The sequence below is a fragment of the Alligator mississippiensis genome, chromosome 2 (genome assembly GCF_030867095.1).
Source record: "Alligator mississippiensis isolate rAllMis1 chromosome 2, rAllMis1, whole genome shotgun sequence".
Lineage (NCBI taxonomy): Eukaryota > Metazoa > Chordata > Crocodylia > Alligatoridae > Alligator > Alligator mississippiensis.
In genome coordinates this window covers 60,705,780-60,733,472 of record NC_081825.1, presented here as the reverse complement: position 1 = coordinate 60,733,472, position 27,693 = coordinate 60,705,780, and the positions used below count along the sequence as shown (strand labels likewise).

Below are 27,693 nucleotides of genomic sequence, written 5' to 3'. Positions count from 1 at the left end.
TTCCCCATACTACGAGCACTAGTGTAGAGGCGTTTAAGGCCTCCTGAGGGTGTATGAACCTTTCCCCCAAACCCAGGACTATCTGGGCCCCTGTCTCTTACCTGGGTATTCCTTGTGCTTGTCGCGTGTCTTGGCTGGGCTGTTCTTGTGGGTGTCTCTTGGTTCTGTGTTCTGTGGCTCCCATGGTCCTCTTCCTCCCCCGACGAGCCTAGTTTAAAGCCCGCTAGAGGAGATCAGCCAACCCGAAAGAGATTTAGATTTCCCTCTGTAGACAATGCTCCTAAATTTGAGGTTTTACAAAGCCTAAGCAGAGGCACCTTAGAGGTGGATTAGGAATGAGCCCCCAAATCCAACATTTAACCATTAATTGCATTCACAAGTCCCTGGCTAGTCTGCTAAGTGCTAAAATCACATAGCGCCTGAGCTTTCTCTAGTGAAGTTCCCTGTGGCCCCATATTTTTGTTTCAGGACAGTTATACAGTTGCCTAAGGGCTCACAGCACTGAGCCATTCCTTTTTTCAAGCTTCAGTCCATTGGGATTCACAAAATAGTTGTTCTCCTGCCTGTTTCTCTTTTAGGGTCTGATCCAGAAAACATGCTCAGATAGAAGAAGAACAATGACCATTTTTACCTGATGGTGACATACCTAGAACATTCATTTGGGATGAGGGAGGTTTAGGTTCAAGTCTCTCCTCTCCCAAAAAGTGATTTGAACCTACATCTTGTGCCTCCCAACTAGTTATAGGGCATTTAGGGATAGGTCTCTTGGTTCCTCCTGTTCAAGCTGTTACACTTGGCAAGGCATACTTACTTATTCATTAGGTAAAGTAGTAAGAAAAGTTATTACCTTGGCAGTTGATGATTGTTGTCATGGCTGTGCAATGTGAAAACTGGTGGCCGAGACTTTGAATTTGGATTTAAACCCAACTTTACTTAGGTGACATGCATTTGGAAGTGTGGGATCCTTCATACATGCTGGCTTGTTGGTAGACCATCTTAGGAAAGAAAGTGGCTTAGAGATGTCCTACTTGAAGTTGCACACTATCACAAGCAGAGAGGTAGATAGCAGTGTTAGTCCAAAGTTAGACAGACTAAAACTTTTTCAGAAAGGCATAAGCTTATGAAGTATATGCTTACGCCTTTCTGAACAAGTTAGTTTCTAATGGGTGACAGACACTGCCCTGACTTCTATCACAAGTATAAGTGGTTTGAGCTAATTTTATTTTCTTGTATATTTGTTAAAAATTTCCATTTGCATTCAAATAAAAATATGCTGAGGCCAGCAAATATTAAATATAATCCACACATGACACTGCATGAGCAGTTCAATTTTTTGTCTAATCTGGCAGTTAAATTAATAAAAACTAAAAAAAAAACCCAACTAAGCTTGCAATGATGTTATTTCAAGGATTCATGTTATCATTTATATCAAAATGCAGTTCCATGGTGTATTTTGTCACTATTAGGACCTGCTGGGCTTTCACAGAAATCTTATTCGGCAACTCACAGAACCAACTGTAACCAAATACCTAGAAGACTGAGGCCGCAGGTAGGACAAACATTTGTGCCTCTGATGTCTCAGAAATGAGAGATTAAATATTATATTTAAGAGTACTAAATTCTTTCCTATAGCAAAAAATTCAAAACTTTTAGATGCCTCATGCTCCAGTGAAGAGGATATTGTGGTTATATGTTTTCAGTATGACATCACGTTTTAAACACTGCAGCAACCAGTAAAGAGGATCGTAAACAGGTTTTTGAAGATAAATGCCTGCTGATAACACTTCTATACTTCCCATTAGTGTGCTAGCTCCTGAAAGAGTTAAAATCCCAGAAAAGTATCAAAAGGCCTTCTTTTCATTTTCCTAAATGATATTTGGAAAGTAAATGCAAAAACTAGTGTGGATGCAATGCTAAAACAGACGAATCACACATTTACAAATCCTGAGATTAAAAGCATTAAAGATTGGCTACTACAGTGTTAATTTGGCTGTGCTACATACTAATGTATGAATGCCAGTTTTGCATTTCATATGTACATGTATGTAGTAATGCATGGGTTTTCAACCAGGAGTACACATTTTCAACACCTGGGAGTACTTGGGATGTCCACAGGGGGTACTCGGCACTTCTGCTGGCACTTCCAACCTCCCCCTTCTGGTTGCCAGTTGGCCACTGGGGACTGCCCCCCACCTTGTTGACTGGCTGCCGGGGGACTCCTTCCTTCTCAACCAGCTGCTGGGGGTACACTGACCCAAAAAGGTTGAAAACCCCTATAGTAATAGATCTGTTCTGTGGAGGTCTAATCATTAACTCCTTATTTTTATGAGCAATCCTGTTGAATTGAATGAGATTATTCACCTTGTGTGTAATCTGGTAGGATTGGTGATAATAGGCTCCCATTGGTGTAGGATCCATTATTATGGTAATTGGTTTTGTTTGTTTCTTTTTATTTGTATAGCACTAACAGCATGTACATCAAACCAAGCTATAAATAATAACTGAAAAATCATTTGTGTCAAGTGATCTTAAATATCTTGTAATTTACGAAAGATGCAACGTAAGTATGCAAATATATTTTAAATAAATCTGCCTGGATCTGAACAAGTACAAAATTTTGGAAATGATATAAAATTCTAAATAGTTTATCTTCATAATTATATAACATGATTCAATCTAATTTTATGGTTTAATATACTTTTCCTGGTGCTCAAATCACAGTATTATAAAGAGTAACATAACAACAGCTTTTAATTGGTCTTTTCATACTAGAATTTATTTTATTAAGAGCATGTTATAAAAAGACCCAGAAAATGAACCATTTCCTAAATTAGTTAATACATAACTTACCAACTATCATTAAACCATTGTTAATTATGGTGGCAAAGTTAATTAAGAAGACTCATGGTTTCCTAAAACAAATAAACCTGCATTTTAAGCAATTTGTTCTTTAATGTCTTCCTTAATTGATTTATTAGACTGCTGCAGTATCATGTTATTCGCTCAGAGAGAGAAAATCCCCCAGTGATCTGGAACAGAAAGGTAATGAGGCATGACATGCAAATCTAATAACAAGAAAGCACTTTTTAAAGTGTCAAGTATGTCAGAAATAAAGGGCTGATGAGCTCAGGGACATACTGCAAGTTCAAATAAATATTGCTTGTATTTATCCCTGGCAGGTAGAGATACAAAGTGAATAGGAGTTTCCAAACTGCTAATTGAAGTAAACAAACTTAAATCAGAAGTGTAGAAATGTAGAAATAGCAAAAAATAAAAATACCATTTCTATCTTCACCTATTATAAAGTTCTTTTCTGTAATGCTTTCTTTGTGTTTGCCATCTATCTACCTTTCACAGCACTGTTGTCAGAAAATGTGCAAAAGCATTGTACAAACCTTTCTAGCACATAGTGGCAGCCCACCTTCACAATGCCCTGCCCTCCCCCAGGGTACGCACAGTGGCAGGAGCCCCCCACCCCCATGCCCCTGGGTGAGCTATCCCCAGCCCCAATCATCCTGTGACTCACTCCAGGCTCAGGATCCCATTCACCCCAGCCTCTGCCCCTGCCTCTGCCCCAGTCCCACTCCCTCCTTCCCTGTGTGGGCCTTGATCTAGCCCCCGCCATGCTCCTTCCTGGACTTGCCTGCTGTGGTAGGCAGTGCTCTGCATGCCATCTGACTGCAATCCTGGCTTTGTGCAGGCTCCATGTCTATGTCTATGCGTCCCCACCCCTCCTGCTGCAGCCAGTCAGAGCCCATGCCCGGGCTGCCCTGTGGCCCTCTGCACTGCCACTGCTGCCCTGCATTTGGGGGGGGCTAAGCCCTACTATCCTCAGCCTTCCACCACCTATGGTGCGTGCCTGCCTGCTGCATGTGCGCAGGTAAAGTATTTTTTACGGAATATTCGTGGAACTACTGGGACCCATTTGCCAAGATCAGTGGTAGTTCTGTGACTGTTCCATGAAAAATGATACTTTACCCACGCACGTGCCACAAATTTTTTACAAGAAATCTGCAATTTTCTCAGGGCCCTACATATGACTGCCTCTTAAAACAATTCTGACAACACTTATATTGTAGAGTCTTCCTTGAAATTGTTAAAGAAGATATACACTTTACTTGTATGAGCTATCTGCTTTATTTTGTCTCCCTCCTGTCCACCTTGTCTCTCTTAGCAGTGCCGCTCCTTTTCCCTCCCCACTTAACTACCATTTGTATGCTAATCACTGCTTTTAATTTAGAAGCTTTGTTTTTTGCAGTCCCTTCATGGCATCTGATGAAGTAAGCCTTCTCCTTATGAAAGCTTATGCATCTCTGATTTAATTAGTCTATAAGGTGCAAGTTCACTCTGCCTTATACTTTACTCTGATCATTGTTTTAGAAAATTATTTTCAGAAGAAGTCACTGCACATTATTAGCATGTAAATGTAGTTGAATAACAGGAATGTCTGAGTCATGTAAGTAAGTTTCAGCATTCTGTAGTGGGACATTGCATCAAGCATGGTACCATTAGGATGAAAAAAGCTGCTCTTTATTATAGTCTTATGATTGCCTACCAGCATATTCTACCAAAACTCCCCAAATTAACCCCTCTGCAAACAAACAAACAACTCTCATGCAGCTCTGATTTAGTGCTTCTTAAATAGATTTTTTTTTAAACCTCCTGGATTTTATTATAAACCTGCTGGTCAAACTTTAGATGTTACTATATGCACCTACGCAGACAAGGTTCTTTGGGTAAATCTGATATCTTTTATAACACCAACTCAAATAGTTGGAAGAATTCTGCACCTAGGCATTTTAGAGGTTATCTCTGCATTGCATACCTTTCATCACTGTTACATCTTTAGGCTTTCTTGTAGATTTATGATTGTGAGATGTTTCTGTTTTTTAGAACCAAGTGAAAGAGATGATCAGATGAGGACAGTCATCAAGAAACAAAAGGCAAGGATAATATTGCTTTTTTCTCTTGAAGCCAGTTTTTAACATTACATGAAAAGGGGGGAGAACAAGATGTTTTAAAAATTATTGCATCAAGCTTTCTTACAAATGCACTTAGTTTCCCTATTGGCAAAGGGACTTCTTTTCCAAATCTTTCGGTTTTGTTTCTGGTTAATACAACCTTTTAAGATTAAGATTAATAAAAGAAAATGAAAATAAACTAGTTTATATGAGGATAATAAAGGTAAACATTTTATATTTAATTTGAAATATGTAAGTGTATTAAAAAATAATACATTCATTTTAGCCCATTTAATACAATGTCCAAAGCATTAGCAGAAAGTGATAATCCTATCAAAGGCCCTGATCCTGCTAAGATGTGAATATGCACTTAACTTTATACACTGTCAAGAGTCCCGTGAACATCAATGTGTAAAGTAAAGTAAATGTGTAAGTCTTCATGTGTTCTGGATTTAGATCTGTAGTGGGAATATAATGTTGTTAACAGGACTGAAATGTAAAAACTTTAATACAGGTCATTTATAACTGCCAGTCTAATGTTATGGAGCTCAGTCCAACAAAAAATAAAAATAGGCCTAACTTTATTCATGCAGGTATCCCTAGTGATCTCATCCCTTTATAACTGTATTAGTTAAATTTAATCATAATTCCTATATGTATTGTGCACATTTGATGTTAAATGTGTATGTTTAACTTTATTATTATCAACTTCTGGTCATCTTTATTTTACTTTTTGACTGTAACATTTATCAATACTTTCACCCAGGTATTATCAACAGGTCTTCCAGCAAACAACTGAAGGCAGTGATATATGAGTTGGTACAAAAAACCCCAACAGCCTAACACCAATCATCTCTAATATCTGACCTTATAAACTCAGCACAAACAGTGGATGTTGCTAGCTAGTGTTAACGAGTAGCGTGCAACACAAGCATACATGAAAAATATTTTGATTTATGATTAAGCAAATTTAAGAAATTGGTCACATTTTTATTTTTGATTTTAGAGTTAATTTTAACTGAACTGTCTCGGGCAGTTGTAGTGATTTCTAGTTCATATTTAACTTTCCTCATTGGCTTCATAGAATATTATAGTTACCGGGCTAAAATGTGTACTTGAAGAGCTGAAGAACACACTGCATTCAAAAGCTTGTCAGTCTATCCTAACCATACAGTAGATCAATGGTTCAAAATGTGACTGTGGCAGTCCTGGTCAAACTATGGACCACATAACAACACTCTGTCCCTTATACAGATTTGACAATGACATTGTAGAGATACATTCCCTTTCCTCAAGAGCATTAGACTGGTTAACTAACCTTAAACTGAACTTATAATTGTTGCTCTAAGTCAGCCATACAAAAGAAGAAGCTAGTGAACATAAGCGGAAGGAGAAAATATTATTTGAGGGGGGGCTGAGTGTACACACACACACACACACACACACACACACACACACACACACACACACACACACACACACACACACACACACACCCTGCAGGTAAGTCTGTAGAGGAGAGGAGATGGGTGGGGGGAAGGGGAAGAGGTATATGGTGGGGGTGCAGATTGAGGCCCCACAGCAAGGAAGGGAGTGGGAGGGGCTGGAGTGAATGGGGCCCCAAGGCTGGGGTGGGTCATGGGACAGTTGGAGCCTGGGTGGCTCATCCAGTGGGGGGCAGGGGAGCTCCCACCACTGCACGCACCCCGGGGGAGGCACAAGGGGTATGTGCCCCCCAGACTTGTGCATAGGGTGGAGGTAGGCTGCTGCTGTAGGCTGGGGTTCTGTGCCCCTCTGTCTTGGGAGCTGTGTGATGCCATGTGCCTACTGCTGCTGGGCTGCACTTTATCACCTGTCCACCCAGTGGCGGCAGGCACATGGCATCACACACAGCTCCTGAGGCAGTGGTAGTGGGATGCAGAACCCCAGCTTGCAGCAGCAGCCTGCCTTCACCCCACTCACAAATCTGGGGGGCATGTACCCTCTGTGCCTCCCCTGGGGTGTGTGCCATAATGGGAGGCCTTTCCCCCCCCCCCATGCCACTGGATGAACCACCTGGGCTCTGACTGTCCCATGACCTGCCCCAGCCTCAGGGCCCCATTCACCCCAGTCCCTGTCCCACTCCCTCACTGTGGGGGCCTTGATCTGGCCCCCACTCATGCCCCTTCCCTTTCCCAGACTCAAAATAGGAGGACTCAAAAAGAGTGCATGTCCAGAAAAACCCAGACATATGGTAACCCTAGCAGTGCTCTACAAGTCCCTGGGCTGCGATCCTGGCTATGTACAGTCTGCAGCTGCGTGGCTGTGTCTGTGTCCATCCCCTGCTGCAGTTACCCGGAGCCTGTGCCAGGACTCTCCTGTAGCCCTCTGCTACCACCATTGCCCCACGTTTGGTGGGGTTTAGCCCTGTTAGCCCCAGCCTTCTGCCACCTATGCTGGTTAATAAAAGATTTCACCCAGAAGTCCTTGCCCCTTGCCTCTTTCCTGACCCATCGCAACTATAATATACTTCCAACACTACTTGTCTACCTGTTGGCTAACCAAGTTTCAATCAGGTTCCTCAGCTTAATACCTGGAGTTGCTCCCCAGGTTCCTGATCTAGTGTAACCGGTAGAATGGATCATCCACGCTTCATTTTCTGACAGTTTGTCAAAGGTCCACACAAACTTAATAGCCCATTGGGCTACTTTGGCTATAACACATCAGTTTCTATAGCCGTAGGAACAGAAGATTGAAGGCCAGGAGTCAAACTGAGAGAAAACAAGGTTGGTGGAAAGGAGTTGGGTGCACACAAGAGGATAATAATATGGAGAGAAAAGAAGAGAAAAGAGTTAAATAAGAAAGGGAAAGGGAAGGACTAGGAATGTAAGTAGGAAGAACAGGAGGGGAGAAATGCAATATTCCAGGTATAGAATTGTAGAAATTAAGGGCTGAAAGGGACCTTGAAAGATCATTGAGTCCAACCCCCCCCGCTCTGGGCAGGAATACTGCTAAGATCAAATGATCCCAGCAAGGTGTCTGTCCAGCCTCCTCTTGAAGATTTCCAAGGTTAGGGACTGCACCACCTCCTTGAAAAGTCTATTCCAGATTCTGGGCACCCTTAGTGTATAGAAGTTCTTCCTTACATCCAACCTGAAACCATTCTAGTTTATTAGGCGGATTGAAACACTGTAATCGTAAACCTTGGGGCTGGTCCGCACGCGCGCGCGCACACACACAGTAGCAGGCTACAGAGTCAGGTATACCTATCCTACAAGCGCTGGAGTCTGTTGTTGAGGCTTCTTTCAGCGTGGTGTTATCTTCCAGAAGGGGGTCGCCGGCTGGTCCTTCTGGCTGGACAGGTCTGGTCGAGTTGGAGATCAAGAGGGCACCACTGAGGGTCACTTTTCACTGCCTTTTATCTGTCCCTGGCAGACTTTGGTGACTCCCCAGTTTTCTGGTTTGCCCAATCCAGGGGTCATTGACCCTTGTGGGACTTCCCCCCCCCCCCCTCGGTGGCTACTGGACAGCATCTGTCAGCCCCAGGGGTCGTCCGCATGTACGTGCAGGTTTGGGAGTCCGTTGATGAATTTAGAATAGGGCTCTGGGAGTGGTCGATCTGGAGATATTCAGCCCAAAAGTTGGTCTCTGGTGTTGATTAAGTCAGGCCAGGGCTTCTAGCCCTTGATCAGTGAGGTATAGAGATTTCCCGGTTGTTACACTGTCTTCTATTGAGTTCAGCTTCCAGGTGATAATTGCTGCCTGCTTCCATGTTACACATTCAATCACTGATTCACTCATTCTTTCAGAGGCCAGCCTGATACAGGGAAGAGCAGTTTGATTCCTGCCTTTGTTAACAATGTTACAATGTACAACTTACTAAAGCACATTTAGTTGAAAGTTGAAAGGTGAGGAGTATAAAATATAAGCTACAAATGCCACGGCACACAAATAGATAAAAATACCAGAATACAAGGGGAGATACAAAATGCACACATACAAATTTTAAAATACAATTCCTTATCTTAAAGTGAAAGAGAGAGAAAGGAAGAAAAGGTAGAAAAAGAGAAACATATCCAAAGAGGGGAGAGCAAATGCAGGCAAGAGGAAAAGGGGGCTTTCTGCTACATTAGAGGAAAAGGGGGCTTTCTGCTACACTGGGGCACCCTACTGTACAGTTTGTCTCCCAGCTCCCGATATTCACCCCTAACATACTTATAGATGGCCACCAAGTCCCCCCCTCAGTCTCCTCTTCCCCAACCTGGACAGTCCCAGATCTCTTAGTCTTTCCTCATAAGGTTTGTCCTCCAAACCCTTAATCGTTCCTGTGGCCCTTCTCTGGACTCTTTCAAGATTTTCCACTTCTTTTTTGAAGTGTGTCACCCAAAACTAGATGCAGTACTCCAATTGGGGTTTCACCAATGCTGAGTAGAGAGGAAGTATCTCTTTCTTAGCTCTACTCGTGACGCATGGACTAATGCATCCCAGTATGCTGTTAGCTCTGTTGACTACAGCATTGCATTGGTGGTTCATGTTCATCCTGTGATCAACCATAACCCCGAGGTCCCTTTCAGCCATTATACTGGCCAGAACATCACCTAACCTATATTCATGTCACTGGTTACTCCCTAGGTGAAGCACTCTGCATTTATCCTTATTGAATGCAACCAGTTCCACTCCACCCACCTTTCCAGCTTGTCCAGGTTCACTTGGATCTGCATCCTATCCCTTAGCATGACTGCTTTTCCTCATAACTTAGTATCACCCACAAACTTGGCCAGTGAGCTTTCCACGCCCTTATCTAAATCGTTGAGAAAGCTGTTAAACAGCACGGGGCCAAGAACTGAACCCTGTGGGACACCACTGGCCGCTTCCCACCAAGACGATACAGACCCATCCATTAACACTCTCTGGGTTTGACCTCTTAGCCAGTTCCCAACTCACCTGACTAGCCCACAATCTGGACTCTGCCAGCCCACTATTCCCCAGGTTTTTTTTATAAGAGTGGCATTGGAGACTATATTGAAAGCCTTTTTAAAATCCAAGTATATGCAATTAACTGTCTCTCCCACATCTAAGCAGTTTGTTACCTGATCATAGAAGGAGACAAGGTTGATGACATGACTTACCCACAGTGAAACCATGTTGGCTTTCCTTCAGCATCATGCCTTCTGCCAGTCTCTCACAAATGGACTGCTTAATAATTTTTTCCAAAATTATACCCAGTATTGAGGTCAATCTGACCTGCCTATAGTTTCCTGGATCCTCCCTCCTCCCCTCCTTAAAGATTGGCACCACATTGGCCCTTTTCCAGTCTTCTGAGGAACATCCACCCTTCCTGAACTCCCTTCTCCCACAGTCACTCTTCCCATAGGGTCTCTCCAACTATTTTCCTAAGCTCAATGAAGTCAGCCTTCCTAAAGTCAAGCACCTCTGGCCTACTAACTGACTGCCCTGCCCTACGATGGATAGTGAATTCTATCATCTCATGATCACTATCTCCCAGATTACCCTCAATCCTCAGATCTCCCACCAGGTAATCCCCTTTGGCTAAAACCAAATCCAACAAAGCCTTCCCCCTGGTTGGCCCATTCACCTCCTGGACTAAATAACATTCTTCCTCGCCAGACAAAAACCTATGTGACTGGTCAGATCTGGGTAGGTGCTCCTCCCAGCAGTTGTCAGGGTAATTGAGGTCACCCATGGCAACCATGTCTCTTGAACATGCAGCATCCATCAGTTCTCTGGAAAATTCGAGCTCTTCCTCCTGGTGTGATGGTCTATAGTAGATGCTTACCATCTAGTCCCCTTCTCCTCATCCCCCCAGTATCTTGACCCACAGGGTCTTGAGTTGTCCTTCTCTCAAACCAATTTGGCTCTCTGAGGAGGCAATACTGCTCCTTTACCTAGAAAGCTACACCCCCTCCGTTCTGTGCAGCCTGTAGCCCTTTATGCATACAGCCCAGTCATGCATGGAGTCCCACCAGGTCTCCTTTATTCCAACGAGATCATATTCCCTATTTGCTAGCAGGACTGCCAGTTCCTCCTGCTTATTCCCCAGTCCTAGTGTTTGTGTATAGACACTTAAGTCCCCCATTGGCTACCCCCACTTCCTCGCTGCCCTGATGTCATTCCAGCCTCTTGATACCTCCCTCTTTATGTCCTTCCTGCTTGGCTGTCCCCTGACTTGCATTCCCATCTGCACACCATCGTACAATGCACCTAGTGCACCTATGCTCAGTTCCAGAGTGGGGAGTGTGAGAAAAGGAGAGGTACCTGTCAAAGATGGCAGCTGCAAAGGCAACATCAGATGAACTATTTGTCCTCTGAGTTTCTTTCTCTTTCTTCCATCTCATTGCAACTTGGTTTGTTGTCAGATTTTGCCATTTTCCGCCATACGATTTAAATTAAAATGCTGTTTTGTGATTGGATGATGACATATACCATGAAAATAAAGTATTAACTTGGACTAGGCAGTTACTAGCAGATTAAAATCTAAATCAAATTCTTGCTTCATTTGTGATTTTAGGAACAACACAGAAGGTTTGGCACATTGCTTCTTTTGTATTGTAACCTGATAGGGCTCCCCGCAACATCAGAAGGGAGAAAAGCAAATCAGCAAGCACTACAGTATCAAAATAATGTTATTAACAAGGCAACACTTATTTGTTATTCATTAGGATCCCAGTTCAGCAAATCATTTAATCACCTCTTCAGCCTCTTGGGCCTTTTCAGCCTAAAAAATAGAAGGCTAAAGGGGACTTGGTAGCCGCTTACTGATACATCGGGGGAATACATTAAGAGCTCAATGAGCAACTGTTCACTGGGACACCCTTGGGGAAAACCAGGAGTAATGGGCACGAACTCCTGGAAGACTGCTTCAGGCTCAACTCTAGGAAAAACTTCTTCACAGTCAGGGTGTCTAAACTGTGAAATAAACTCCCCCCAGAGGTGGTGCAGTCACCTATCCTGGAAATCAGAGGAGACTGGACGGTCACCTTGCTAGGGTCACCTGACCCCAGTTGTCTTTCCTGCCCGATGATCTTGTGAGGTCCCTTCCAGCCCCTAACAATCTATGAATTTTTGTGCTTAATTTAATCATATACTTAAGTGGTTTTTCATAGTGACAGATGTAAGAATATCCTAATTTACAAGCATGTAGTTTTAAGCTTATGCGTAAGTGTTTTGTGAAACTGGATCTTAGATTCTAAACAGCTGGCCTGCTACAATCTGTAGTTTAATTTATTCCATAATGCTTGCAGTAGTCTCTAAATTAATGGATTATATTAATAGATTCATAGATGTTAGGGTCAGAAGGGACCTCAGTAGGTCATTGAGTCTGACCTCCTGTCCTGGGCAAGAAAGACCGCTGGGGTCAGATGACCCCAGCTAGATGCTTTTCCAGCCTCCTCTTGAAGGCCCCCAAAAATGACTTCTTTTTTTTGTTTTGTATTCTTAAAAATAGAGGCCAATGCATACTAACATTAATTATTTGGTTTGTCCAGCTTATTATCTTGTGTCCAGACAGGTTTTAAAAAGTAGTGGTTCACATTCCTCATCTAATTGTGGAGCTGGTCTGTAACTGTACTGCAGTCTTTTCCCTGATGAATAATCCTTTTATTTCCTTGTAATCTTCTTTCCTTCATTCCCAGGACATTTCTTCCTGATTACTTACGGTTAAAAACAAATACACACAATTATCCTCCCAGGTCTCTAAGTACATTGCATTCTATTTCCCCTAGAATTTGTTCTGGCAATTTACTCAAATTGAAATCTTTGCTTACTAACTTTCCTTCCCTTGATAGATATAGATACATATCCTTGACGGATATCTGTATCCATATCTATATAAATTCAGGGTTTGAATTACACACTTACTCTTGTGGGGGGTCTGTAGTGGTGGCAGCCATAAACTGGAAGGAGCTGCCACCACTGCCTAAGCTGTTTAGAAAGGCACGGGGTGGGCTTGTAGCTCTCGTCTCTTATGGAGGGGCTTATGGGGGCTTTTGTCTTTTATGGGGGGAAGGGGCTCAGCCCCCCCAAGCCCTCCTGTATTTCCAGCCCTGGGTAAATTATTGATCTTTTTTCCATGCTTACTATTTTCCAACTTACGTTTGTTTTTTTAATTACTTTGCACTAAAATTCTAACTTTATTTTTGGCAGAGAGCATATCTGCACTACAAGTACCATCTTTGTGAGTGACCTGATCAGAGCATAATTCTCTCCTGATGTAGGCTGTATTAAAATACAAGTCCAATACCTATGCATGTGCTTAATTTTACATACACAGCAGGGCTATCTGTGGGGTTCAAACCTTTATAGGAATGGGTCCAAGGCTTTCAGTATTGGAGGATATGGTTACAATCATGCCTATGTTACAGAATGGTCTCTCTTCTGTTGTTGCCCTGTGGGGTCAGGCCAACTCTCAGGATCTCAATATTGGGCTGTTAGACAGGAGGGCGTAACACAATTGCACATATACAAACACACAAATCAATTAGGTGCATACACACACACACTACCAGCTCAGGCATACATACACGTTCAAAATAACTTGTCTAGGTTCATGCACACCTATCACCAGTTTAAGCCCATACAGGCTACACATACCACATTTAGACAGAATCAGTTACCAGTTACCAACACCTGCACATCCAATACACATACATGGATTACTAATTCATATACCACACGCACACATACAATGATATCTATATATGTATATATATGTGTGTATTCACTAATTCACACACATACCACCCACCTCCACATACACACAGGTGAGTTCCTAAGTTGGGTGTTGTGATGTGTATGTATGCTTGTGCTTGGTGTACTTGGGATACCTGGGGAAAAGAAAGTAGAAGTGTAAGGAGTTAAAGTTACTGAAATGAAAGTCACCGGGACCGGGATTAGAACCGGTAGACTAGAGGGGCCTGGGCTGAAGAACTGAGGCTCGGGAGTAACTTTAGGTTAATTGATCTTAATTGATTAAAAGACAATACCCAAAGCTTGCAGAACAGGGAAGTATGCTGGCACAGAGGCTGGGACTGGAGCCAGAGCTACGGGGGAGCTGAAAAGGTAGATGGGGACAGGGAAAATGGGACTAAGGGAAAGTATGGGTGTTAAAGAGGGGCTCTGGGTGTGGGGAGCCAGAGGATGGCTCCGGGGCAGCTAGAGAAGTTGCAGGGAGCAGCAGTAGGTGCTGGAAGCTGGAGACAGCTAATAGGAGCTGGGAAGCTGGGGCGGGGTGGAGATTGCAGAAGGTGCAGGGGAAGCCTGAAAACAGAGAGATGGACAGCAGAAAATCGCAGGAAAAGCAGAAGGCAGCAGGGACAGCAGGAAAGCAAGGAGACGCTGAGAGGTGGCAGAAAAGGGGAGATGGAATTGGGAGGAGATTGGGAAACTAGCAGAGAGGGTGGGAACTGGAGCTGAGAGAGAGAATGAGGTTGGAATTTAAGATAAGGAAGGGACTGGGATTCAGTAAAACATGACCCAACTCGGGGTTGCAAATGACAGTGGTTTTATTGAACAGGGGAGATGGTGACACAATGCCAAATTGGTTCCCTTGCACCCACACACACCCCCACACCCCCCCCCCCACACACACACAATGGCAGCAGGGGTTAAAGAGGCTTGGTGCAGGGGCTGAAGTCCACTGAAGTCCAGGAGGAGAGAGAGAGAGACAGAGAGAGAGAGAGTCCAAATTGTAGGCGGAGGTGTGCAGGTAATATCTACCTATCCAGGCTGGAAAGGGGTCCTTGTCCAGTAGGTGTTGTCCAGAGCGGGGTCTCCAGCAGGGCCTCTGGGTGGATAGGTGGTGTGGCATGGTGCTGGTCCAGATGGAAATGGTGTTCCCACTGGGTCTGTCTTCACTGCCCCTTTTTATAGAGGCAGACCTTGTGTGACCCTAGTGACAGGAGGCATGCCCAGGCAAGGGTCAGCCCCCGGCATACTGAGTATGTGTGCTCCATGAAGGGATTTGCAGTTTCTGGTGTCTGTAATGGTGAGAGTTGCTGGTTTTTCAGGGTCCTTTGTCTTTCAAATGCTGGTCTTGTCTCTGTTCCTGGGTGAGGTCCGTGGTTCCTGGGTGAATCAATGCGAGGTGATGGCCCAGTCATTACAGGCCATTCAGAGGCCTGCTACCATTGTATTTCAATCATTCCCAATCACACTCATTCATCGGGGAACCAATTTACATGGGAGGAGTACGTGATTCATACAGTTGCAACATGGGACGCCCAGGCAGAGGACAGAAAATGGAAACTTGACATATAAAAAGGAAACTTGACATGACTTTGGTTCACTTACAAACACAGGCCAAAACCATACAATATCCATTTGAAACAATAAAAATCAATACTTAAATGATAATAATACAATATACAACAGTAAAAATCAATACAAACCTAATAATAGTACAGTATAAAATGGTGGATATCGAGAACCAAAACTTTGCTACCGGAATAAAAATGTTTAAAACTTATCCTAAGTCTGAGCTCACTTATACTTATCTATAGGGAATAGAGAGGGAGAGAAAAAGTCAGAAATGGCTGGGGAAGGAGAGGGAATACATTTTAAAATAAATACATAAAAAAAGAAGAAAAAACTGGGGGTTTTGCTACACTGTCATGTAATTATTGAAATATCATAATTACATATTTGCAAATATATTTATTTTGATAGCTACATTTTAACATGTTGCATGGTATAAATGTGTGCCAGAAGAATAGATTATTGAATGTTTTTGTTCTCTGCTGCTGTAACATTTCAACACTTGAAATTACTTTTTTGCTTCTTTAAAAATGACATACCTAAGGGTTTAGTTTTAGAGTATGTTCTTTAAGGAGAAAGTTTGTCATTAATGGTCACAGTAATAGCTGATATTACCCAAATGTTTTCAAGTATACTTTGGACGGTTTTTATAATAAAAGTGGCATTGATGTGTAAATGTTTTAAGATTCAGTTTATCATCTGGTATAATTGTAAATATGCCTACAGTGTTCTTAGTTTTATATCATCATTTGTACAAGAAAGGGATGTGCTAGTGTGAACCATTCAGTCACTCTAGATACAGGATGTGATCATCAGATGATGTAAATCAGCATTGATCTGCTGAAGTTAACATGTTTATAATGACTTACACCATCAGAGGATTTGGTCCACATTGTTTAAATATGCCATCTATTTCAAATACGGATATAGAAGTACCCCTGCATCAATGATGAATGTAGCAGCTCATTTCAGCAACAGCCTCTGGAGACTATGTGCTGTCGAATCATCATTTGTGTACAAAGACCTATAATGAACTATATGCTTTGGTCAAATATATTCCTATTTCACTTTCAGTTTACCTCTTTCTAGATAATGCTAATCAATTTTTCAGGCACTCTCTTCTTTGCAGGTAGCTTCATCAGCTCCTCTGTTCCTGAAGACCTGGGCTCTGGAACAAGAGGGCAGTTTTGTGAGTTCTTGTGACTAAGTCCTTTGTGCATATATGTGTGTCTTTAAAAAGAAAAGTTGCAAATGTTCTAGTGCCCTGCAATTAATAAGTTGTAGAACTGGGAACAGATCCAATTAATCTTGATTCCTAGCTCATGTTTAATCTTTAAACCTTTATTCTGAGCTCTTCTCCCATCAATAATTTAAAAGTTTGTACTGCGTGTACTAGAAAGATCAGTGAATGTGCTAGCAAAATATCTGCAAAAATACCTTAAAACTTAAATGAACAAATGTTTTAAATTGATTCTGCACTTCACATGTTGTGAGCAAAACTGAAACAAGGTGAGAAGTGTATGCCTCTCCCATACATTTCTGTCCATGGTGCTATAAAATTCCAGCTTTCAAGAGCTGGTGGTAAGCTTCATCCCTGTGATCAAACAGTATCTATTTTCTAAAGTTTTGAAGGTCAAAAGAACTTTCTGTTTAGCTACAACTGGCCTGTTAAGTGTGTATTACTGAATACAGCCAGGAGGGAAGCATCAGTGGCAGACTGAATGGCAGTGCTGTGGACATCACATCATTTTTTTTGTACATGCTTTGGGGAAGCTTGCACTGAGAGCCAGCACTTGCATAGTGTTTAGGGAAGTGAAGGGACTATACTGGCTAGTCTATGCTCAGAGATCCCAGGGAAAGCCCCTGCACTCCAGGACTGGGTGCAAATTTATCCTATTCATGGAATATAGTGATGTATGAAAAATAGTGTTTAGGTGTTGATAATGCCCTGTCTCCCTCCCAGAACCCCAAAATGAGTTAATTTGTGTTATGATTATTTTAAAATGAATGAGATTATTACTAAAAGTGTGGTTTTGGGCTAGTTAAAATATTTTTAGTGGTTCTTTTCCTGTTGTTCTACAGATCATTCATAACTATGACTTTTTTGCATACAAGATAAATAAGTCCTGAATCAGCAAAGTACTTATATTTGTGCTGAGCTTTCAACACATGGGTAGTCCCATTTAAGTCACCAGGACTTAAGCCAGGGGCGGGCAATTATTTTGGGTGCAGGGCCGCTTATCCAATTTTGGCAGGCTGTCGAGGGCCACATGGGTAGCCCCACCCCGTGACAGGTGCCCCACCCCTTGACTTGCCCCACCCCCTGGTCACCATCGTGGGACCAACGTCCCAATGTCTTGGGACCAATGTCCCAGGGCCAGCACCGGTGGGGCCCAGAGCAGGGCACAGGCTAACAAGGGTCTGTAGAACTGGGCTGGGCTGCATTAGCAGGGAGGGGGGAGCTGGCCCAGCTCCATAGAGCCCCTGCCAGCTGGGACCCCGCGCTCCTGCCACCCTGATCTGGGCCCCACCAGCACTGGCCCCAGGACACTGGTGCAGGCCCTGTGCTCCCACTGGCTCCCTGCTCACTCACACCCAGTGCCCCCCATCCCCGCAGTACAGGCGGGGGGGGGGGCAGTGCTCAGCCCCAACCCCCTGCTCTCCAGCAGGGAAGAAGCTGGTGCTGAGCATGGGGAAAAGTGGCGCCTCGCTCGCCTCATGGCCAGCACTCCCTGCTGCAGCTGTTCACAGCCCATGCGGGGCTGTCTGGAGAAGGCACAGGCAGCTTCATGTGGGCTGCAGGTGGCTGCAGTGAAGGGCACTGGCCATGGGGCGGGCAAGGGGCCACTTTTCCCCATGCTCAGCATCAGCTTGTAGCCTGCCCCACTTCCAGCCTGACAGTGGGGCTGGGTTACAAGGTGGTGCTGAGTGGGGGGGGAGAAAGCAGCCCCTCCCTGCCCCATGCCCAGTATTCCACACTGCAGCTGCTCGCAACCTGCCTGGGGCTGCCTGTGCCTGCTCCAAACAGTCCCACATGGGCTGCGAGTGCCTGCAGCGTGGGGCACCAGGCATGGGGGGGCAGGGCGAGGGGCTGCTTTTCTCTGTGCAGGGAAGGAGCCCAAGGAAAAACTGAGTGCGGGGGGAGGGAAGCGGCCCCTCCCCCACCCTGCCCTGCAGGCGCTTGTAGCCCACGTGGGACTGTCCAGAGCGGGTACAGGCAGCCCCACGCAGGCTGCAAGCAGCTGCAGCGTGGGGCACGGGGCGTGGGGCAGGGAGGGGCCACTTCCCCCACCTGCGCTCCTTCCCTGCCCGGGGTCCCCCCGCCCCCACTTACCTGAGCTTCCCGTGCCGGGGCAGCCACGTGGTCCCAGCCCAGAAACCATGGCTGGGGCTTCTGCCTGGGGAGCGGGGCCAGGCAGGCCCCACTGTTGTGGGAACCTGCCGGGCTTCCCCTGGGTCCTACTGCCCTTGGTTCCTGTCATTTTTGATAGGAACCAAGGACAGAGAAATATTAATTTTCTACATTTTTTTAGGGGCCCCACGGGCCAGATAGAATGGCCTCGTGGGCCGCATCTGGATCATGGGCTGTATTTTGCCCACCCCTGACTTAAGCACACTAAGTGTTTGTGTAAGGTGAAGTATATATTTCATACACAAAAATATACGTAAGAATGTATCCCATCGTTTTTCTAAAAGGGGTGACCAACCCTTCCTTTATTACCAAGGAGAGGGAGAATCATTTTAAAAATTGAAATGTCACACGGTAGCAGAGCAGCCATTCTATCACAGAGAGGATTACTTGGCTCAAGCTTGTACTAAACTCCAGTGTTTTCTACTTAGAAAAAGTGTAGGAGTACAGCTCTATAGAGAACCTTACTAATTTTTCTAAGACATATTTCTTTTACTATTATAGGGCTTGGCTGAAACAATGGACAAATTTTGTGGCCTGAAGTTCAGCTTGGTAAGAAGATTTGTTTGATAGGGAAGATGCTAAAACTTATTTTCTTTTCATTTACATTTTTATGAAGTGTTAATCAACTAAGTTATTATTTAGAAGGGGAACAAAAGCATTTCTCCCGAATACGGAACATTTTTATTTAGACAAATGTTAAAATTTTGAACTTCCATAACTACATTTTAGGTTGAGCCTATATTGATGATCAAAATAATTGGCAAGAAATAGCCTTTTTCAGAAGCCTTTTTTACAGTTAAGTTTGTACAGTAATTTCCAGTCATCCATTAGGACTTGTTCCTAGCCTGCGCATCCTGCTCTGACAGCTTCCTCGCTGTGTTTTGGTAAGAGGAGTGAACCTGAAAACTAGAAGAAAAGACAATCAGTAGGAAATGCACATGCACTGATATATTCTGCAGGCTTTGCTGCTGGCTTTCCTCTCTTGTCCGACCGTGCAGACATGCAAGAGAGAAGTACAGAAAGGTATGGCCCAATGAATGGAAAAGAGGAAACTGCTGACACCAGTGCTTCTTCCCACTTGTCACTGAATAGACCAGAGGTTCTCAACCTTTTTAGACTCAAGACTCCCTTTGTTAGATTTGTACACCCTTGAAAGGATCTCAAGGCACCCCAGTGTGCTCTGGCACCCTGGTTGAGAATCACTGGAATAGAAAAAGTTGTGGCTTGCGGTTACCTATAAGCACTTTTCTTTTCCAGTGTATTCCTGAACATAGCTTATAAGTTGCCTGTTACTTCTGCATCACTATCACTAACTTCCTAAAAGAAGTGGAGTGGGGAGAGAAACCCTCTCATTTTCTTGGTAACAGAAAATAAACCAGGAAAGAATTTTCTTGATCAGTGTCCACTAACATCTGCCCCAATCTGAAATTAACCCACACCCAAAATCCAAATTCTGTGATTACTTAAAATCTGGGGTAATATCAAAATCTGCTCCATTTATGTTGCTCTTTTATGAAATGCCTTTATTATATTTTGCTGCCTTTTTGGTTGGTGAGGGAGTGAGGGTGGGAAACCCAGCTGGGGATGCAGCCTGGTTTGCCTGGTGGAAGTGAAGCAGCCCCTGCCAGACTTTTCCCCGCTGGAGTGGAGGGGTTGGGGTGTGGGCCAGCAGGGTCAGGCAGAGGAGAGGGAGTGGGTTTTAAACCCCCTCCATGGTCCACAAGACCCCAGCCTGGGCCTGTGTGGCAAGGGCTGCCACCCTTCTGCCCCCCGCAGCCCCCCACTCCCTACTGCAGCGGAGAGCAGAGGGCATGGCCAGGCCCCCGCTGGTGTGATCAGGGTCAGGCAGGGAAGGGGAGCTTAATCCTCCCCCCCCCACTGGCATGGGACCCGAGCCGGGGTCTGTCCAGCTTTCACCTTGCTCACCACTCAAGCAGCAGGGTGTGTGGCCAAATGGTGGCCCAGACTGTGCCTCAGGCAAAGTGGGGGGTGGCAGGGGGATTAAACCCCCCTGCCTCCCATTTCCCACTGGCACGGGACCCCAGATGGCTGCTCGAGTGGCGAGCAGAGGGGAAAGCCAGGCAAACCCCAGCTGGGGTCCCATGCTGGTGGGAGAGAGGAGACAAGGGGCATTTAATTCCCCTCTCTCCCCCACTTCACCTGAGGCAATGCTCAGGCAACCATCTGGCCACATCCCCTGCCGCTCAAGCGGCAAGCAGAGGGGAAAAGCTGGCACAGCCTGGCTGGGGTCCCTGCAGGCTAGGGTGGGGTTTATACTGCTCCCAATCATACTCAGCAGCTGGCCAGGGTCTGGCTACGTCCCCTCCCCCCAGCTCTGCTTCCCTCCAACCTTCTGGTCACTGCTGAAGGGAAGGAAGGGCTGCTCTACCACCCTCCAGCTTCTGGCCTGAGTCACTGCAGGCATTTCTGGATTCAAAAGTGAATGTCTATTCACTTGCTTCTTGTTTCTATCTACCCAGGTTAAACTAACCTGCAAAGATTGAATCAATTCAGGCCCGGGATTTTTGAATGTCTGTACTTAGCCAAAGTGTAAATAGATGTTAGTAGAGAAAGCTAATGATCCACAGTGCAGAATTAGAACTTGAATTATAGCAGCAGATCAAGCACGGTTGTTCACTGGCTTCTTAAAAACATCATTATCATTTCAATAGCTTAATAGTTTTTAAAATATATCTATAAATGCACACAATTTGAAGCTGGACCAAAATCTGGACTTGGTACAGTTTTTATATTAAGAACAGATTTGTTTTATGCTGCCATACTTATTTGTTGTTCCATATTAGGACAAAATGCCAAACTGAAATCCCACAATATGTTATTTCAGAAACTCAAGCACAGGTGTCTTTTAAATGGAAATCCTGGCAACAGCCAACTGCAATTGAGATTGCAGTTTCACTGCTGCCCACCACTCATCAGCAGCAGTGAAACTGGTGAAACTTGCCTGATAAGCAGGTTTTGAAAGGTATCTGTATTGCATAAAAATAGTCACTGAAATGTATTCATAGGAACTCTGACAAATCTGCATGTTTCAACCAAAAATCAGAGATCAGTCAGAGGTGTCCCATGTTTATCTCAGCTTGGGTATGTCTACGTATGTTACTCACACTTCCTTATTACAGTGCAGGTGAACCTTAGTTAAAATTTAATATGGAACTTTGATAAACAATATGTTATTAATACACATGGTAAATATGGTATTTGTTTTTGTGGGATAATATTTTCTCCATAATGAACATTGCAGTCATTTTCTGTTATTAGGCCTACATTTAGTCCCACATAACTTTGCTCAGCAAAACTGGCATGGCCTGAATACTCACAGGAAAGAAATAATCTATATAATCTCTCTGTCTTTATAAATCTAAGCAATTTCTCTAACTCAGTCAACGTCACTGTGGCCAAAAAGTAATCTCATTTCATCTTTGTTAAAACTGTCTTTAAATTGATAAATGTGAACTCAAAGACTATTAAATTTAAGATCAAAATAAGCCCAACATTTTCTAGATGAAGAAAAGGTTTTATTTTGGATGATAGTATTTTTTACCATTTTTGTCTGTTGTCTACAGAAGCATAACAGAAAGTGGATGGATAGCTTTTGCATATTGGCTTTATTGATTCTCTGTACCTGTTTTAAAAGAATTCTTAACCTGATCTACAAGATATCTTCTGAACACATTGTAACAAATAGGGGTGCACCAATAAAGATTTTTTTTGGCCGATACTAATGGCCAATTATTAATGAGTCATATTGGCTGATACCAATCTGATTGCCAAAATGCAAGCCTGGCAGCTTGGAGAGTAGCGTCCAGCTGATAAGTCTGTTGGGAGTAAGGGATGGGGTGGAGTGGAAGGGGCATGGGGGGAAGATCGAGGCCCCCAGGGTGAGGGAGAGAGTGGGGCTGGGACTGGGGCAGGCGCTGCCCAACTAGGATGGAGTGGGATGCAGGATGGAGCCATGAACAGCTCATCCAGGGGGTGCAACTCCCACCACTGTGCGCACCCCCAGGAGAGGTATGGGGGGGCATGTGTCCCCCAGATTGTGCATGGGGTGAGAGCAGGCTGCTGCTGCATGCTTGGGGATGGGGCTGCACTGGGCTCTTCCCAGTGCTGGGGTTGGGCCAGGCCTGCACTGTTGGGGTGAGCAACAACAGCACTGGGGGGGAGGGGGCGCTACAGCAAATTTTGGGGTGGCTGTAGCCCAACACATAGCCCTCCCTCTCATTGCTTCCTCCACCAACCCCAAACACAGCACTGGCCCAAGTGCACAACAGTAGCTTGCTCTCACCCCGCACGTAGACCTGGCGGGGCACACATGCCCCCATACCTCCCCCAGGGGTGCCTGCAGCAGCAGGAGTGCCCCACACCCCATGGACAAGCTGCTTATGGCTCTGTCCTGGGCCCTGCCCCAGCCCCACTTCCTCCCTTACCACGGGGGCCTCAATCTGCCCTTTCCCTCCCCCACCACCCTTTTCTCCCCGCAGACTTACCGGCTGGATGCTGCTCTCCACAGTGCCAGGCTGTACTCCTGGCTGCGTGCATGCCGCGGCTGCAGTTGTGCATGCAGCATTTATCGGCAACATTATTGGCCACATCAGCCAAAAAAAGCCGATTGCTGATAATGTCAATTTTCCTGTTATCAGTGCTGATACAATGTGGTCTGATGTATTGGTGCACCTCTAGTAACAAATGAATATGCATTCATAAACTCTTTGGAATTGATAACTTATATTATGGTTATAAGAAGAGATAACAGTACAATATGAGGGTTTTGTACTGTTTAAAAATCAGCATGTAGTTATTCTCTGTTGTTTTTTTTATCTCCTATAGATCAGTGAAGGAGCAGACTGCATTTTCATTCCCCAAAAAATTTTTCTTGAGAAAGCACCTGACAAATCCAAGAGAGCAGCTCTCGAGCGGGTGAGCACCTCTCCCACTGAGAAGATGATTAGAGAGAGTTACACCAGGCAGCAGGCTTGGAGCACTTACAAGGCTGGAGTTGTGGGAGAGCAGATCAAGAGATGCACTAGACCAACTTCAGCTCATTTTTCTTTTTAAAGGCGGCTGATTGTAGTTGATTAATTTATGGCTTGGTATTTCTTCCTTTAAAAAATTAGATAATGATGCTTTATGCCAGGGCTGGCCAATTGACAGTCTAGCTCATGAAGGGTAAGCATATGGCCCCTGGGCTCCCACCCAGCCTATGGCTACAGCAGCAGCTGGAGATTGGGGCTCCTTCTCCCACCCTTAGCTTCCACTGTCTGCCAGTTCCATGACATGGCACCGTGCCACGCAGCCTGTGATGCTAAGGAAGCCATCAGCCTGGAGCACCTGTGCAGCCTGGTGCCACAGGGAGATCTGCAGTTTGCTGCAGGTGAGGGAGGAGTGCCAGCAGGGCACCAAGGTGTGGGAATGCCCAACCACACACTAAGTGCAGCTGCGAGGGGAAGCATTCAATTGCCTGGGCACAGTGCAGCAGCATGAGACAATGTCTGCCCTTGTGTGTGAGGTGCAGACTAAGGAGGTCCGTGGCCCCTGCTAGTGCAACTCCTATGGTGTGCGGCCTCTGCTAGTGTAGACCATAAGGCCTGCAGCTCCCGACTGCTTAGGAGTTGGACAGCCTTGTTGTATGCTAATGGGAAATTATCTAGGATAATGCATACGTGCTACATGCCTTTAAATCAAGCTTGTTCCATTGTATATAGCTGTGATTGTTTCCGAGATCAATTGATCTGATCTTGAGAGTAACTAAGAATATAGTGGGAGTTGCTCCAAGATCAAAGGCTAGTCGCATATATTTGCTTCACAGCTTTTTTTCTTAAGTGTCAGGCTCCTAGCTATTCTTTGACTGCTACCAGCCCTGCAGTTTTGACACCCCCCCCCCCCCCCCCGTGTTGTAACACATAGACAAGCACCCATGGCATGAGTTTTGTCTGTCAGCAGCTAGGGGTGCAGGGCCCCAGAACACCCCTGCACCAATCTCCTCAACAGCCAGCAGGCTTTGTGGCCACAGCAGGGGCCACCATCCCTGCAGCTTTCAACCCGCTGCGACTTAACACATACAGGGTCACCCATGTCACGAGTTTTGCTTGTCCACAGCTTGAGGTGCAGTTCCCCCCCAAACTCCACCACCGATCTTCTTGAAACTTGGCAGGCTTTGTGGCCTCAGTAAGAGCTACCACTCCTGCAGTTTTCAGCCCCCTGTGATGTAACACACAGCTGTGACATGAGTTTGACTTTCAAGAATTTGGGGTACAGTTCCCCCCAAACCCCTGCACCGATCTTCTTGAAACAAGGTAGGTTTCATGCTCTCAGCAGAAGCTACCATCCCTGCAAGTTTCATCCAAATCAGACAAAGAACAACAGAGTTATAGATATTTCATTGATTCCCCCATTATACCCTATGGCCGGATCTCCAAGATGGCTCCGAAGCTTCGAAGCCGCTTTGGCCAGATCAAGGTGGAAACCCGGTCCGGAGCTCTGGATTGGATCACTGCCATATGAAGCGGCTGGATCCGAAGCCAGATCAGATTGCTGCCGACTCGCACAGGCCTACTGTCAGCAATCTGACCACCATGCCGGGAGGGTAATGGAAAAGAGGGAAGAGAAAGAGCCCAGCAGTTGGAAGCAGCTAAGTTCCCTCATCCTTTCTTGTGAACAGTGGGGATGTCTCCTCTCCCCTCTACCTCTCTGAAATATCTGGCTTGAGAAAGGACAGAAAGGTGTAAGGAACTTCTATAGTGGTCCACACATCCTAGAAGTGAGAGAAGGAAACAAAGGGGTATGAAGAGCTTTCCTGTGCCCCTTGCTGTGCACGGGGAAGGTGGGTAGAGAACCCTGGGAGGAGTAGGGGATGAGGCTCAGGACATGATGAACAAGGTGTTGGGCAGATGTGGACATTGTGGGTATAGACCACTTGGGGCAGAATTAATATGGGCATGGGCGACTGGTGCCACCTTAGTCAGTCCTGCTGGCCAGGGTGGGGGTCCCCCTGTGGCTGATCCCGCAACGGCCAATCGCTGCAGCCGCTTCCAGGAGTGGCTGCAGCTGCTTCTGGGATCGGCTGCAGAGATCGGCCGGCGCTTGCAGGGTGGGCACCGGTGCTTGCAGGTTGGGCACCAGCACTTCCACCTGCCCCCCCCCCCCTTGCCGATCACCTAAGCAGTGAGCACAACCAGTCAGGGGGTGCACCAGCACTCTCAAGGGGTGCACATGCACCCCCATGCACCCCTTACGCATCGCCACTGTACATGGAGCTGAGGCAGCAGGATTATTTGGAGAACTGGGACAGGAAGACATGGAGATGAGAGCTTCAGCAATGGGATCAAAACCACCTTCCCCAGTAAATTTGGGAAAGTGGCCATAATGAATTCCCCATGCCCTCACTCTTGTGTGCGTGCATGCACACACACATACATGCACACACAAAACCACATGACTTTTTAAAAAATCAGTATTATGCACAGAGAATACGACAAGCGATTCTTGGAATTTTAGGGCTAGTGGTAGCAGGAAAGACATGTTTTGGCTTGATTTCAAGACACTCGTGGGTCTCATGGGAAGAACTAATAGTTCTTGTACCTCATCGGGAGGGAACAAGAAGGGCTTTTAAGAAGTTCTTCCTGACCTTGACCTCTGAATCAGGTGCAATCTTGGCCCTCTTGATCCTCTCACACAGGAGTTTACTGTCAGCAGTAACAATAGAAAAGCCATGTATATGGTGCCATTCCTTATGTATTGACCAGTTCACTTCAAATGGATCCATTAATGTCACCTCAGAAGTTGTTTTGTAAAGATAGGCTTAATCAAAATGTAAGATATATTTCACCATTACTATACAATCATGGAATTGCAGAGCATCACACATATCTTAAACTTAGAAAAAAGAAATTACTCAACTAGAAAATGTTCCACTGCTCCCCTTCCCTGCTCTTCGGCTACTCTTAAAACCAACAGTTAGAAAGTTTTGTAGCTGAACATTGATACTCTGAGTAACATTTCTTTCCCCGAGCAATGTGGAAATTTGGGCTGCCTGCTTCCTCTGGCTCTGTAGGAAAATATTGGCTTTCCTCTGGAAAGAAGCCCCGAAGCTATGGATCTCAGACTACTACTACCCCAAGGTTTCCTACAACAGTGCGCTGTATGTACTATCCATTTGACTAAGTGTTGTGGACTGTCTAGCATTGTTGAGTTTCTGGTTTTTATTATGCTTCCATGAGGCATTCCCCAGTGAGTAATTATTTCCATCTGGAAACTCACTGTTAACAATTTTTGTTGCAGTTTTTCTCTGTAATGATTAAGTCAAAATTACTACCATGCATAAAAAGTACAAAGGCTTGTATGCAAACGTAATCTTGTTTTTCTTTCAATTTTATCTCCAACCAATAAAATAATTGACTGTCACATACTGATGTTTGTTTCACTGTAATACTATTAAGCAGTTTCCTGACTTAGAAAACATGAAGGGAAGGACATTTGTTGAAAGGAAATACACTGAAAATATCAGAGAGGAGATCAGCTCATTATTGTAAATAAACTTCTAAATCCTTCATGTCAATGTGTAGCTGCAATTCCAGAAGAATTGTTTATGGAGTAGGTGTGCTTTCACTCACCACCAGCCCCTGTGATTTCTCCCCCTGCCTCACCATTTCAATTAGACTAGAAGAGCTGAGTACAGTACAGAATGGCAGACCTGAGCAGGGACTTTGTATGTTCATACAGCAACTAGCACAGGGACAGGTGACTCCTGGCGTGTGTGACAAATAATGGTATGCAAAGACATTTTCCTTGGAAAGCTAGGAGGTGTGTGAAGAAATAGTTTTGGAAAAAAAAATAATTTTTTTTTAAGTTGCTGCTCCAGGCTCTCCAGAGTAGCCACAGGTCCCAGCACTGCAGCAGGCACCAGGGGTAGAGTCAGGAGATCACAGGCAGGGACACTTTCTACATTTGGCTGATATCCCTTGTCCCTGGACTATGCCCTCCAGCCCGGCCTGGCCCGGCCCAGCCCCTGGAGCAGAGCTGTGGGTGGGTAAGGCCAGGTCCCAGGCTGTGGAG

The 27,693-nt window shown here is 45.1% G+C and overlaps 1 protein-coding gene across 1 annotated transcript in view; it reads left to right on the top strand.

Moving 5' to 3' along the window:
* Positions 1-27,042, top strand: part of LOC109281590 (hypothetical protein) — a 116,771-nt gene extending 89,729 nt beyond the window's left edge. Inside the window, exons 10-15 of the mRNA XM_059721761.1 lie at positions 1,467-1,549; positions 2,979-3,042; positions 4,894-4,943; positions 16,342-16,401; positions 19,126-19,173; positions 23,470-27,042. Coding sequence (XP_059577744.1) covers positions 1,467-1,549; positions 2,979-3,042; positions 4,894-4,943; positions 16,342-16,401; positions 19,126-19,173; positions 23,470-23,697 — 533 coding nt within the window. The 3' untranslated portion in view covers positions 23,698-27,042. The remainder of the gene's footprint in view (positions 1-1,466; positions 1,550-2,978; positions 3,043-4,893; positions 4,944-16,341; positions 16,402-19,125; positions 19,174-23,469) is intronic.
* Positions 27,043-27,693: the final 651 nt, after the last annotated feature.